Source organism: Lates calcarifer, linkage group LG19 (assembly GCF_001640805.2).
Source record: "Lates calcarifer isolate ASB-BC8 linkage group LG19, TLL_Latcal_v3, whole genome shotgun sequence".
Lineage (NCBI taxonomy): Eukaryota > Metazoa > Chordata > Actinopteri > Centropomidae > Lates > Lates calcarifer.
Window position 1 is genome coordinate 11,079,769 of NC_066851.1, and position 12,971 is coordinate 11,092,739.

Genomic DNA, 12,971 nt, shown 5'->3' on the forward strand with positions numbered 1-12,971 from the left:
GGCTTGGCTGTTATTGATTCTGCTGGTGAGAGGGTGAACACTGCATAGCATAGGTTATATTAAGATTATATTACCGGTCGCGAGGCCTCATGTGCCTGACCGCATCCACTAGACGCTGTTATTTCATTGATGTAAAGGCCCAAGCAATATTTAGGTCCATTAAATCTTCAGGTAGATAAACCACAGCTGGAGATAGAATGGTAGGAGGGTTTTCCATGAGATGGAAACTCCTGAGGCTGACTCACATGGCCCTAACTGACACTCCACCACAATGGCTACTGATGGAGGGTTTCCCATGACTGTGCAACAATGATGGAAAAAAATAATTGAAATCGTTTTATTAAAATAGCAGCATCACAATATAAATATTTAATGTAAAACAGCACCACTAACAGTAAATTTTTACTTACATTGAAGTATAGACGCACCAGTCAAAAGTGCTTATAGAAGGTATAATGTTAAAGTAATGAAGCATAGCAGTTGTTCAGGCAGAGAACTGAAGCTGCCACAGCATTAGCTGATTGGTATCATCAGTTTCATTTATGCTTCACGATCACCAGCTCACACACAGCTGTGTGGCTATCAGCTAAATAGTAATGTCCAATCCAAACATTTACGTAGGTGGACAGCACAGTCCCTATAATCTGGTACCTGATATAATCACACAAATGCTATTTGCTACTGCAGCTCCTGCAACCCTGCAAAATACTTCAGCTCTGTTGCTTGGTATTGTTGATTTAACTCATATTTATACACTATGTATTTTTGTGGGGTTAGTCCTTGTTGCTGCTCTGAATCTTTGACACCCCCTTCAAAGAGCAGAGCCTTTTCTGCCAAATTTAACTCTGTAACTATTACTATAACATTACATTCCAAAGTGTCAAGCTGTTGATATAGTTGACAGTACTTTAACGTTGGTGATTCAGGGTCTGCTAGGTCTAACTACTGTTGGCTAGTTTTTATACAGTCTTCTTTCTTTCTGCCATCAGATACATTTGATTAAGTAAGTATTACACTATTTCCCTCTAAAATGTAGGAGAGCAGAATGGCGGTAAGTAATTGTTCAGTTAAGTCCCAACATCCAAACATTTACTCAGTACGATAATTAAGTAAATGCTACTTTCTATCTGCAGAACTTGAGTGCTTCTTGGCTAAAATCAATAAACAGAGACTGTGTTTTACTCTGGTTTTTGGAGTTTCCATCAGAAGTGATAACCACATAACCAGGGGTGATTGAGATCCATCCAATATTTGTTAAGCCTGCTAAGTTAAGTACAATACAAACAGGTTTGGTACCTTAAAATGTATCCCTCCTAAAATATTTTAGATCACTATCTCCTACATGCAGTCTGAGTGGAATATGGTATTGTCATGTGGGTAGCATATCATCGTAGTGATGTGTAGACATATAGTGGTGGTGTGAGGATTATGTGGGTAGAGAGGGCTTCTTCTCCCTCTTCTCAATACTGAGTGCACTAAAATTATCTCAGTGTATGACAGAATTAACATCATATGGCACTGCCATGTATTTGAGTGTAGTTTGTGTGTGGCACACTACTTTGTGTCTTTCTCAGAGCTCAACTGATTCATGTTGCAGTGGTAGGAGGCAACAGGAGAGAGCTCTACTAATAATCTGACTCTCAATGAGTAGTGAAGAGCAGGAGATGTGCCAAAAAGAGAGTGAGAGAGTCATTGGAAGACAGAGGACAAGATTATATAGAGAGAGACAAGGAGGGAAGGAGTGAGGAGAGCCTGGTCAGGTAGAGAGGGGAGGGGAGGAGGATGGAGGAAAGGAGGGGGCAGCAGCTAACGCAGCATAATTAGCCTGGGCTGCTTGGTTACCTTCCAAACAAAGCTGCTGATTTGTGGAGCAAAAGAAGAGGAGGGGAAAAGCTACTGAGAGAGTGAAAAGAGGAGGGGGGGATAGAAAGAGATGAGGGGAGTGATTGCGCCATGCCACACACACTTGAAGCTCAGTCTCCCTTGGAGACAGTGGCAGCTCTGGATCACGGCATGACAGTGCAACAGTAGAGTCTCCACTTCACTGCACTTCCACTGAGCCATCTCCACTGAGCTGTGTCACTATCCAGACAGACAGAGAGAGAGCACCAGTAACAGAGAGAGCGCCGGGCTGGAGAGGAACGGAGAGTCAGGACTGGAGTGCTGGAAGAAGACAGAAGAGTTGACAGAGATCGGGGAGTTGGGGGGGTGGGGGGCAAAGAGCGTGAAGAAGAAGCGGAGGAGTCAGGCGTCTGCGGATGCACGGAGTGAGCAGGAGGAGCTGCTGAGTGTGCAGCAGCAGCAGCAGCAGCAGCCCAGGCAGACTTACATACTCACATACTCACACACACGCACACACATACACACACACTTCCCAGGGAAGGACAGTGTGTTGTGCCCCCAGTGGAGGATGAAGAAGCACTCAGCCCGAGTGGCTCCTCTCAGCTCGTACAGCACGCAGGTCCTGACCTGCCCCATCTCTGAAGGTAAACTCAAAGAACCAGGGAGGCCCAGGACGTCATTTATACTAGACTTTGTGTATGTGTGTGTGTGTGTTAGCATGAACGAGTTGACAGCATTAGCTCAGATAGGCTGCTTAAAACTATGGAGTACTTTTGTCTTAATGGCCAGCACTTACAAGTGATGACATTATTTCCCATACAGCACGTGCAGTGTCACTAAGTGTACAGGTATTCCTGTAAAATACTTGTGTGATGTGGATGTTAACTACTAGTGGTGTGTTGCATCTACTTTGAACATGTCAAATCAGAAATTAGAATCTTAGAACAACGAGCAAAAAACAGCTGTTGTTTTCTTTTCATCTACACTTTTTGACAGTTTTCCTCTGGATGGTGTGAAAACACATTTGTATCATTTCAGATTCCTGCTGGCAAAGTGGAGAAGCTAAATGTGTCAACAAGAAGTGTAGTTGTAGCGCAGCATATGTTTGGTTGTTTCTGGCTGCCCTGCGTGGCCCAACACTGACAAAAACCAAACAAATCAGGCCCGACTCAGCTGCTGTCACATCTGTTCATTCTGTTCACCTGCCCTTCATGTAGCATTTCAACTCTTCAGCAACGTCATCACTAAAAGCCTTGAAATTCACCCTAAACCCCCCCTCCACCACCACCTTTTACTTAGATTAGAGAGAGATACCACTAATCACCTTTTCATTAGTATCATCATAACCATCCTAAATTGCCTGACCTTATTTGGATAAAGACTTAATGCTGTTTGACCTGTAGTAAGCCTCCTGAGCACTGCAGATGTGACCGTGTGCTTCAGATTGGATTCAGCAGGGCTCCATCTATCAATGTCACTGGCATGCAGCGTCAGTGGCGAGGATAAAACACAGAATGGATTGAAATGTGAGGTTTGAGCAGCATACTGCGTCACACAGAGAGGATAAGCGCTATAAATGGGTGTCAGTAGTGAATGATACTTTGCAGCACTGTGGTTTAAGTAATGAAATGGCACAGTGTTAATGCTTTTAAATACACTTTTATCAAACTGTGGTGAGCTAACAGGCTACTGAATCAAATTCTAAAGAGTAATGATGGCTGTGATCATGGCTGTGCATTGTTGTTTAACAGAGGTGGAGAGGAGCTTGTCACAATTTCAGATTGAGGTACATACTCTCAGTTATTGCAACTACATTGTTAACATTTAGCTGCATTCATGGAGAGTCTCTATTTTAACTTTAGGGCATGTATTCATACTTTTATGTAAAGACATTTTAACCACATCCACACAAAAAACATACCCCAGGCTCATAATTGTGCAGAATATTATTTGGCACAGCTGGCGCTTAACAGTACAGTGAGGCTAATACTCTTTTATTTGAGCAGTTTTCTAAACAGGTACACTTATTCTGAGATGACTGAAATTAAGCTGAAATTGTTCTTTTTCTGCTTTAATGAAATATTTCTCTGTAGCACTGTGCTGACAGTCTGTCTATGACAGAGATTATTGTTTCCTTTGCAACTTTTTAGAGGCATTATTAGTCAGCAATAACACTGTCTGTTATGAGAATACAATTTTGGCCACGAGAGCTGCTTTCATGTGGCAGGGGAATAGTAGAGTTATAATATTACTGCATCTTGGCACCAGATCAGCCTGTAGTGGCTTTTACTTCAGCGCAAAAGAGCCTGTATCCAACACTAAAAGCTTTAGGTTTTGTCAGCACTATGAAACACAAACCATCTTGCTCAGTGGATGAGGAGAAGCAGACAAAAAGAATAAAAGAGCAGCTTCTCTCTTGCAGTAATATCAGATCTCAGTTTTTCCAGTGTGCAACCACCAGGCTCATTAGGTTGATTAAGAATCCTCGCTGTGACAGAATGTAATTAGACCAAATCCCTCGATGATCCTGTAGAAAATGAATCTGTAGCGGTGTTAAACATTTTGCTTTCAGCACAGACTGTAGATCTGCTCCCAGCTGTGATATACTGTAAGGTGAAACATTTTATCTGAGGTTTTTATCTCAGAGATGTTTGAGGTGATAGATGATCTGTAATAAACTGAACCACAAAAAAGTCTCACTCGATCCATGGGAGTCAGTTTTACACTTTCTGGATGCTAAAGGTTTTCATTGCTGCTTTTGGTCGGGAATCTTTTTTGGTCTCTCACTTCAAGAGACCAGTGTGAAATTTTAGTCCTGCAGTGTGGACCAGCACTGCACTGACTCAGTGGTGGAAAGTAACTAATGACATTTACTCAAGTACTGTACTAAAGTACAGTTTTAAGAAACTTACACTTAACTTGAGTATTTTCATTTTCTGCTCTTTTATTCTTCAACTTGAAAATATTGTTCTTTTTCTCCACTATTTTCACTACAACTATTTGCCATAGTGACTGGAAAGTTTTCAGATTAAGATTTTACATAAAAACATGACGTGCTTATAAAAGACTAAACAAGTCACCAACAGAAAATCTTGTCACCATAGTTGTTGCTGTGAGTTGCCTGCAATTCCAGCTAAAAGACATACCCTTTCTAAACTTCTCAGATAGTCTCATTTGCGTTTGAGGCCCAAAGAGATAAAAGTGTCCAATATTTCACAAAATTGCAAATACGAGAGAAAAGTCCAAAACATGAATAAAAATGTATGTAGCAGACTGTATTTTTCTTCTCACCAAACTCATGAATCATCTGACAATGCAAGAGAATTATCTTTTGACTTTTCCCTGGGCTTGGAACCACCATCCTATCTAACTATACATAAAGTAAAAATACTTCCAACTTAACCTGTTGCAACACTACAATGCTGCTTATACACTGATGCATCAGTAAAGTAAAATATGATAATATTTTAGCCACAGGTGCCAATATTCTGCAGGACAAGCACATTTAGGTGATAATACTTTTACTGATTTCTGATTTGTACTTGTAATGGAGCAGTTTTACGTTGTGGTTTTAGCACTGTTACTTCTGACTTCTGAATTTGACTACTTCTTCTGCCACTGCGCTGCGTGACTCTCTCATAGGTGACTGTGACAGTCACCTTTTTTGGGGGGGGTGTAACAATTGCAGCCATCACTTAACTTTAATACTCTTACTGGATGCCAGCAATGACCTCATGCTTTCATTAGGCTTATCACATACGTTTGGCAGGACTGTTGAGAATGATTTACTTGATGGGTACAATCCACTTTCTTCAGACATGTCAGAGACACCACTTGTACTTCCATTGCTTAACCTCCTGCTGAGGTCTCACTGCAGATAGCAAAACAAAAGATTATCAGATACAATAATGATAACCCCTGAGATGCCACTGTAGAGGGGGGAATACAAGTTCCAACGCTTGCAGGGCTCTGGTGTCTGTAGCCATGGTGGAAATGGCAGAGCTTCACGTGCTGAGCTAAGCAAAGGGAGCACAGGCAGCAAACACCCAGCACATGTCATCTTTTATTCCTGCCCTGGTGTAAATTGATCACACTGTTGAAAGGTAAAGAACGGATCTGAGCTCTCTCCGGAAATGCTCACACACACAGCACTTCACATATTCTACAGCACAGTTAAGGTTCAGAAACCAATCACTCCTGTCCAGTCCATTAAGGCACTGGGCCAGATCTACCATGCATCACTGACACAAGATTAAATCAATCTATCCTATCTTATCTATCTATGTATCTGTCTATCTATCTATCTGTTTATCTATCTAGTCAAAATGGAGGCTGCCAAGGTTGACATGACTTTCTCATGGCAATGTCATGTGGTTAGGTTTACTCTTGCTTTCAGGGCATCAGGTTTCTGTGCACACCTGACTACAACGGGTGTACAGTATGTGCCGCATCATGACGCGACAAAGCTATTTATGACATGCGCAGCCACGATGCTAACCCAACACATTTTAAACAAAGCCCTGTCTCGTTGCTGCATGCATTTAGTGCCATTACAGCAGGAAATGCAAACTGTGGTAATGATCACTAAGGATGATTGATCAATAAATGCTAATGTGCTGGACCCCAGCCAGGGAGTCATAGCTGTAGGCTACACTGTACTGTAAATACCATTATACAAAATATACAGTACAGAAAGTATACCATGGTTTTATATCTGTGTTTCTCACTGTGAATGGGAAGTAAACCCTACGTGCAGAGATGCCACAATGTGTTTTCTTACTTCTTTCTTTTCTCCTCTCGTCTGTCATCAGGAGAGGATGGTTCAGAGTCTCACGCAGAGACACCAGGCAGCGAGACCAGCAGTGAGAGCCGATCCTACCAGACCTGCACCAACGCAGCTCTGAAGGTGCTGGGTGGCCTGCTGGTGGTGCTGTGTGTGTCATCCTCCTGGGTGGGTACCACTCAGGTGGTGAAGCTGACCTTCCAGTCATTCTCCTGCCCATTCTTCATCTCCTGGTTCAGCAGCAACTGGAACATCCTCTTCTTCCCCATCTACTACTCTGGACATGTGGCTACAACACGGGAGAAGCAGACCCCCATACAGAAATTCAGGTAAAATTTTAATTTAAAAAAGGAGATAAGAAATCAAGGACAGGACATCAGGGAGGAAAACACAATTAGATCAAGGTTATCTCAACTTCACACTCAGTAGCACGAGTAGGCGGAAATCAAGTCTGGTACCAGTTGATAGTAAAAACTCCACTAGTGGGCTCTAGAGGCCCTGCTGCTCTCTACACTCATTTGGAAGAAAACCTGACTCTCCATGAGGAACCAGGCTACTAAGCAACCAACATTTCCATTCTCAAAGCATGGTCCTCTTGATAGCAAAACTAAAAGAGACAAACACTGTCCCAAGTGGGAAAAACTGGATGACATAACTTCCCTTCACTCTCCTGTGGTGTTTCTCTCTAACAGGGAGTGCAGCAAGCTCTTTGGGGAAGATGGGATGACTCTCAAGCTTTTTGTAAAGAGGACAGCGCCCTTTTCAATCCTGTGGACACTGACCAACTACCTGTATCTCCTGGCCTTGAAGAAACTGACCGCTACTGACGTCTCTGCCCTCTACTGCTGCCACAAGGCCTTCGTCTTTCTTCTGTCCTGGATCGTCCTCAAGGATCGGTTCATGGGTGTTCGGGTCTGTATGAAGACACCAAATATGCAAATTATTCTGTTAAGGACAATGTCTCATACTTCTGAGAGATACTAATGTCACTGATGGCTTTTAATCTCTACCTGCAGATTGTGGCAGCCATAATGGCCATCACCGGTATTGTCATGATGGCCTATGCTGACGGTTTCCATGGTGATTCCTTTGTGGGTGTGGCACTGGCCGTGGGCTCAGCCTCAACATCAGCTCTATACAAGGTCAGACCTCCAAGCATGTTACAGGTTGAAGTTTGTGCGACTGTTTTTGCACTGAATTTAAATAGTCACTGATATGAACTGACTGTCATCTTACCATCCAGGTGCTGTTCAAGATGTTCCTGGGCAGTGCCAACCTTGGAGAGGTGGCTCACTTCCTTTCCACCATGGGATTCTTCAACCTCATCTTCATCTCCTGTGTGCCCCTCATACTCTACTTCACCAAGGTAGAGCACTGGGGCTCATTGTCCTCACTGCCCTGGGGATACCTGTGTGGACTGGCAGGACTGTGGCTGGGTGAGAGTGCATATACATCCCGAGGAAGTTTCATCTGTGTGTTTCCACAAAGGAAAGCATCGGAATTTATGTTAAGGCTGCTACTAAAAATGATTACTCATTGCATGTATCCTTTACGAACATGGTGAATGCATGTTTAATGCATTTTGTTCCTCATAGAACATCTGTAAAGCAGATTTTTTTTTTGTTGTTGAAATATTTCAATTTTACATTGCTTCTCTTCATGATTACTTTCTAGCTACTTTTGGTTGGTAATTGCAATGTTTCCATCTCCATGTGGGTCCTTGCCCATGTGCATGATACAAATAAAACAGAACCAACTGCTGAAAAGATTTCTCTATAGTAATATTAGTTGTCAAAAACTCCACAAGCCACCCAATCAATACAGATATCCACAACCAATACCTGTGGTTTAGTCTATAAAATGTAGAAAATTATGAAAAATGTCACTTTCACAAATGCCCCAGATGACATATTTAAATAACTTGTTTTATCCAACCAACAGATATTCAGTTTACTATTATGGATATACAAAAAACAACAATATATCACATTTAAGAAGCCTGGAACCAGTGATTTTTGATTTTTGATGAAAAAAAAACAACGATTACCTAATTATCAAAATTGTTCTCAAATAATTTTCTGTCAACCCACTGATTAATCATCTAATTGCACTTCTGATTAACTTGTACTTCAGTGTTTTCAACTTACTTCATGTCTTTTACAGTGTTCAACATCTTGGTCCATGTTGGTGTGGTGCTGACCTACCCCATTCTCATCTCCATAGGGACACTGCTCAGTGTGCCAGGCAATGCAGGTAAGTATTACATAACATTTACTGATTATTATTTCTTGATTATTAAGGTGGAAAATTAAAATGCTTATGAAACGAGAGTAAGTGGCTACATATGCTGTGGTTTTGTATTGAGAGGTCAGCACTTAGGGCCACTGTAACAAACAGATTACACAGCAAGTCTGCCTCTCTCGTCCTGGAAACCTAATCATCAATGAGCCTCAACAGACCCTGCAACTATTCTCTCGCTGAGGGAGGATCAGGTTGCCAAGGCGACACTAAATGCTTGCAGACGAGTTCTTTTCTTTAACCACGATGGACTGTATGAAGGTCAGTGGGTTACGCCAATTCGTCCCAGGGCTCCAGACCGCAAAGACTCAGAGGATGAAGTGGATCACTTGTGCTGATAATAAGCCGCATTTGCTGCACTCATCCCCTACAGCCACAGTGTCCTGTGGTTTATCTTACTTTATGTAATTAATCTCAATTTGTTTGTGTTTGTCTCACCCACCCCACCCTCTCTCCCTGCCCTGCTCTTGGGCTCCCTCTTTTGTTCCTTCCTTTCTTCACCTGCTGCAGCTGTAGATGTTTTGAAACATGAGGTGATCTTCAGTGTGGTGCGACTGGCAGCCACCTGCATCATCTGCCTGGGCTTCTTGCTCCTTCTGCTGCCAGAGGAGTGGGACTCGGTCACGCTGCGTTTCCTGGCCACCATCGCGGACAAGAAGTCAGAGGAGCACGGCGAGGAGCTCACAGAGTCCAGTGTCCACACTCGGAGCCGCAGTCGAGCAAATGGTACCGTCTCCATTCCCTTGGCGTGACATGGCTGAGCTCTGCTAGTAGCCTGTCCTGAAGCCCTGTCTGCTCATGTTCCCCCATTGCCCACCCAGGAGGTGCGGCGGGATCTTCGGTCCGCATGGACTCACCGTCGGGGAGACCGGAAGTATTGTCTTGAACTTTGAACTTCACTCTGGAGGTGCAAGTCTGTCTCCGTCACTTCACTTCAGGAGGGGAAAAGAGAACATCTATGGAGGAAATTAGAAGGGTGGAAAGTGTTATTTACTTTCTTGAAATACTTACCACGCTCAGTCCTGTTCCTCGCACGCACCCAAACCAAGAGCTGACTAGCCTCCCCTGACCTGCTCTGCGGACTGTATTCTGTGAATATAAATATTGGCAGGGCCAGTTTGGCTCAATCTTATATGTATTTATGATATTTATTTAGAGTTGTATCAATAAGAGTATAAATTTTAAGTCTTATTGAATAGTATTATATACAAGAATGGCAATTATACTATGCGTAATGTACAGGCTCTTTTGGTTTCATAATAAAAGACTTAAAACTCTCATTCACCGTAGCGTATTACTAGTTTTACTCGGGACCATGTGTATGTGGCTAAAATCTTTTCTTTAACAATATTTTGGGAAATTGTTTAGATTTTTCAGTCATTCCTTTGTTGCCAAAGAGGGACGCACACATTGCTGACACTTCTGATAATTTGAAATATATCAATTTTAATGATTAAAAAAAAACACGGTCAGCATATTACAGGCTAATTTGGCCTCATAATTTCAGACTTAATTTATTTGCTTATTTTAGGCCAGTAAATTAATAGTTCTATAAAAGTAAAGAGCACAGCTGTGGGGAAAAACAGTTAATAAATGAAAAATGTTACATTATTATTATTTGATTGATGTTTTTGGGGTGGACTTGGACTCATAACCTCAGTATTTCTAAAACACTCTACTTGCATTTTGTTCAAATTCACTTTCCTATTTCAACATAAAAACATGCCAATTGACCATATGACCTAGCCAAGACACATATTCTGATGCTAAAGCTACAATATTTTAAGGTATGCTAACCATTTTTTCTAAATTGAAAATGAGGCCCTGTAAGTAAGAAGAACAACAAGCCAAATTATTGTTGTAACCACCACTCTTGTATCATGGCCAAGTGAAGAACTAAGTGCTGTGTTTCATTGCAACAGTAGTAATCTGTAAAATGCATTGCACTGATTTAGCAGCGATGACTTTGCAGAGTTCTCCTCACTATAATATACTATGCAATGCCTCTCTGTGCTGTACTTAGCTGTCACTGACACATACACACACACCACTGTAGACTGAAAAAGATTGAGAAGGATTGTTTCTATTCTAATTTATCCTCTTTCACAGATACACACAATCCGTGGTAATAAGGCATGCCTCTCTGCCTGGCAATGGAAAAAGCCCACGGGATCTGTTTTGCCTGTGGAGCCCAACACTGTGATAGGCATTTGTCAAAATGACTTTCTAGTGTCACATAACATGGTGGCAAAATTAAATTTTAGTCCAAATAGATGATGAGAGTTTCAGTAGAATGATTTCTGTCTTTTTACATCACTCTGTCACACATGCACATACACACAGTCCCAAGAGTCACATGACAGTGCTGCTATGTTATCTGGAGAACAGTCAGTGAAATGAGACCTCTAATGAAGCATTTGCTGAAGTGACAGATTCAGCTGAACAGTTGTGGTGGCATTTTAACATATTGAAATAAATGAGCTAGAAGAAACAAGAGCAATGAGTAATGTTCACATTTCAATACCATGATGGTCACTGACACCCAGCTGCATACTGATAAGAGGCGTTAATCAGAGAGGAGCCTCATGTAGTGAATGTAAAATACTGCCTTAGTTACAATAACAAATTTTTGTATGCATTTGTTCTGGGTAAACAAAATATATGCAGAATATACAAAGACTTACAAATCGCTGCTACAAGGTCTGGTCATATTACAAGTTGAATCAGCTTCATTTGCTAAAAAGAGCCCAGCAATCAGTTCTTTTAAAAGTAACATAAGACAACTAATAGTGCTCCAAAAAAGCTGAATAATTTAAATAATAACAAGACAAAGGCTCTACAGCCATGCTAGCTGCTCTGTCAGGCTATACATAGGCACTGCAGTGCTTTGAGCTAAATGCTAACATCAGCATGCTAACCTAACCTGCTCACAGTGACATTGCTGACATACTAATGTCTGGCTGGTATAATGTATAATCATTTTTAGTTTGGTGTGCTATCATGCTAAAGGACTTACTGTAAAGTACAGCTGAGGCTGTTGGGAATATCATATAGTATTTGGTCATACATGTTAGGCAAACAGAAATTTTGACCTGATGGTGGCACTAAATGAAAGTTCAAGGCTTAGAAGTTTGTACAAATTATCATTTCACAGCAACAGCTGTAGAGATATTTCATCAAAAAACAAATATGCCATCCTCACAGTGGTCTTAAAGGAAAATTCAGGGGATCACTAAAGTAACTTCAATTGATCCTTTGGGCACTGTAGAAAGTCTGTAGTCTGTAGAAAATTTCACAGCAGATATTTCATGCTGCCAATATGGCTCATAACCAGAATTATGTAATATATAAGGGGGGACAGTTCTGAAAATAATCACCACATAATCTATCCCAAACACAGACAAACTGTCCCAGCAAAGAGAAACAGAGGTCACATTTTCAAGCTAACTGGTAGAGATATAAAACTATGGCCTGACATGTAACCTTTAATGACCCACCTTTGTAACAGTGTTGTTCTATCCCCTGGGGTGTTCTCAGCAATAGCAGAGACACATTTTTCACTCAGTTAACAATTTCCTAAAGAACCTGCCTCTGTCTTCAGCCCTCTGGGCTTTCCAATAGGGAAGAGGGTGCAGGAAAATAACAGGTTCTTTCAAGCATTAACTTATGAGTTACAAAGTAACCTGTAGGGAGAGTTGCCATAGAAACCTTGCTCATTATAATGAGAAAGTCAAGTATGAAGGTACGGATGGAGTACGCATCAGCTCTTTTATCCAGATCCAAAAGTGTTTATTACATTTGTACTTTTGGCACCAGAAAGAGATGCTTCAGGACAAACATTAAGTTTACCAGAAAGGGGGATGTGAAGACCACAAGGTTTGTTTGGGAGCAGCTGGAACAAATGGGGCGAGCTGAACAGTCAAATTTGTGGGTGAAGTTATCCTGTAACTGAAAGTTTTTTTTATAGGAGAGGCCAAAAGGCCACAGGGATTTGACATCTACAGTGGACCAACAATGACAGAAGCTCTTTGTGACTAATGAGAGATAC

General features: G+C 41.6%; 1 protein-coding gene and 1 long non-coding RNA gene across 2 annotated transcripts in view; one reads left to right on the plus strand and one right to left on the minus strand.

The window, feature by feature from the left end:
- The window catches only part of LOC108892536 (uncharacterized), a 24,202-nt gene extending 17,442 nt beyond the window's left edge, over nucleotides 1-6,760 (minus strand). Inside the window, exon 1 of the long non-coding RNA XR_001962479.2 lies at nucleotides 6,623-6,760. This is a non-coding gene — a long non-coding RNA (uncharacterized LOC108892536). The remainder of the gene's footprint in view (nucleotides 1-6,622) is intronic.
- slc35f4 (solute carrier family 35 member F4) overlaps nucleotides 1-12,970 on the plus strand; it is a 21,030-nt gene extending 8,060 nt beyond the window's left edge. The window contains exons 2-7 of the mRNA XM_018690139.2: nucleotides 6,654-6,954; nucleotides 7,318-7,537; nucleotides 7,642-7,767; nucleotides 7,869-8,061; nucleotides 8,789-8,878; nucleotides 9,434-12,970. Of these exons, the coding sequence (XP_018545655.1) occupies nucleotides 6,654-6,954; nucleotides 7,318-7,537; nucleotides 7,642-7,767; nucleotides 7,869-8,061; nucleotides 8,789-8,878; nucleotides 9,434-9,675 (1,172 nt within the window). The 3' untranslated portion in view covers nucleotides 9,676-12,970. The remainder of the gene's footprint in view (nucleotides 1-6,653; nucleotides 6,955-7,317; nucleotides 7,538-7,641; nucleotides 7,768-7,868; nucleotides 8,062-8,788; nucleotides 8,879-9,433) is intronic.
- Nucleotide 12,971: the final 1 nt, after the last annotated feature.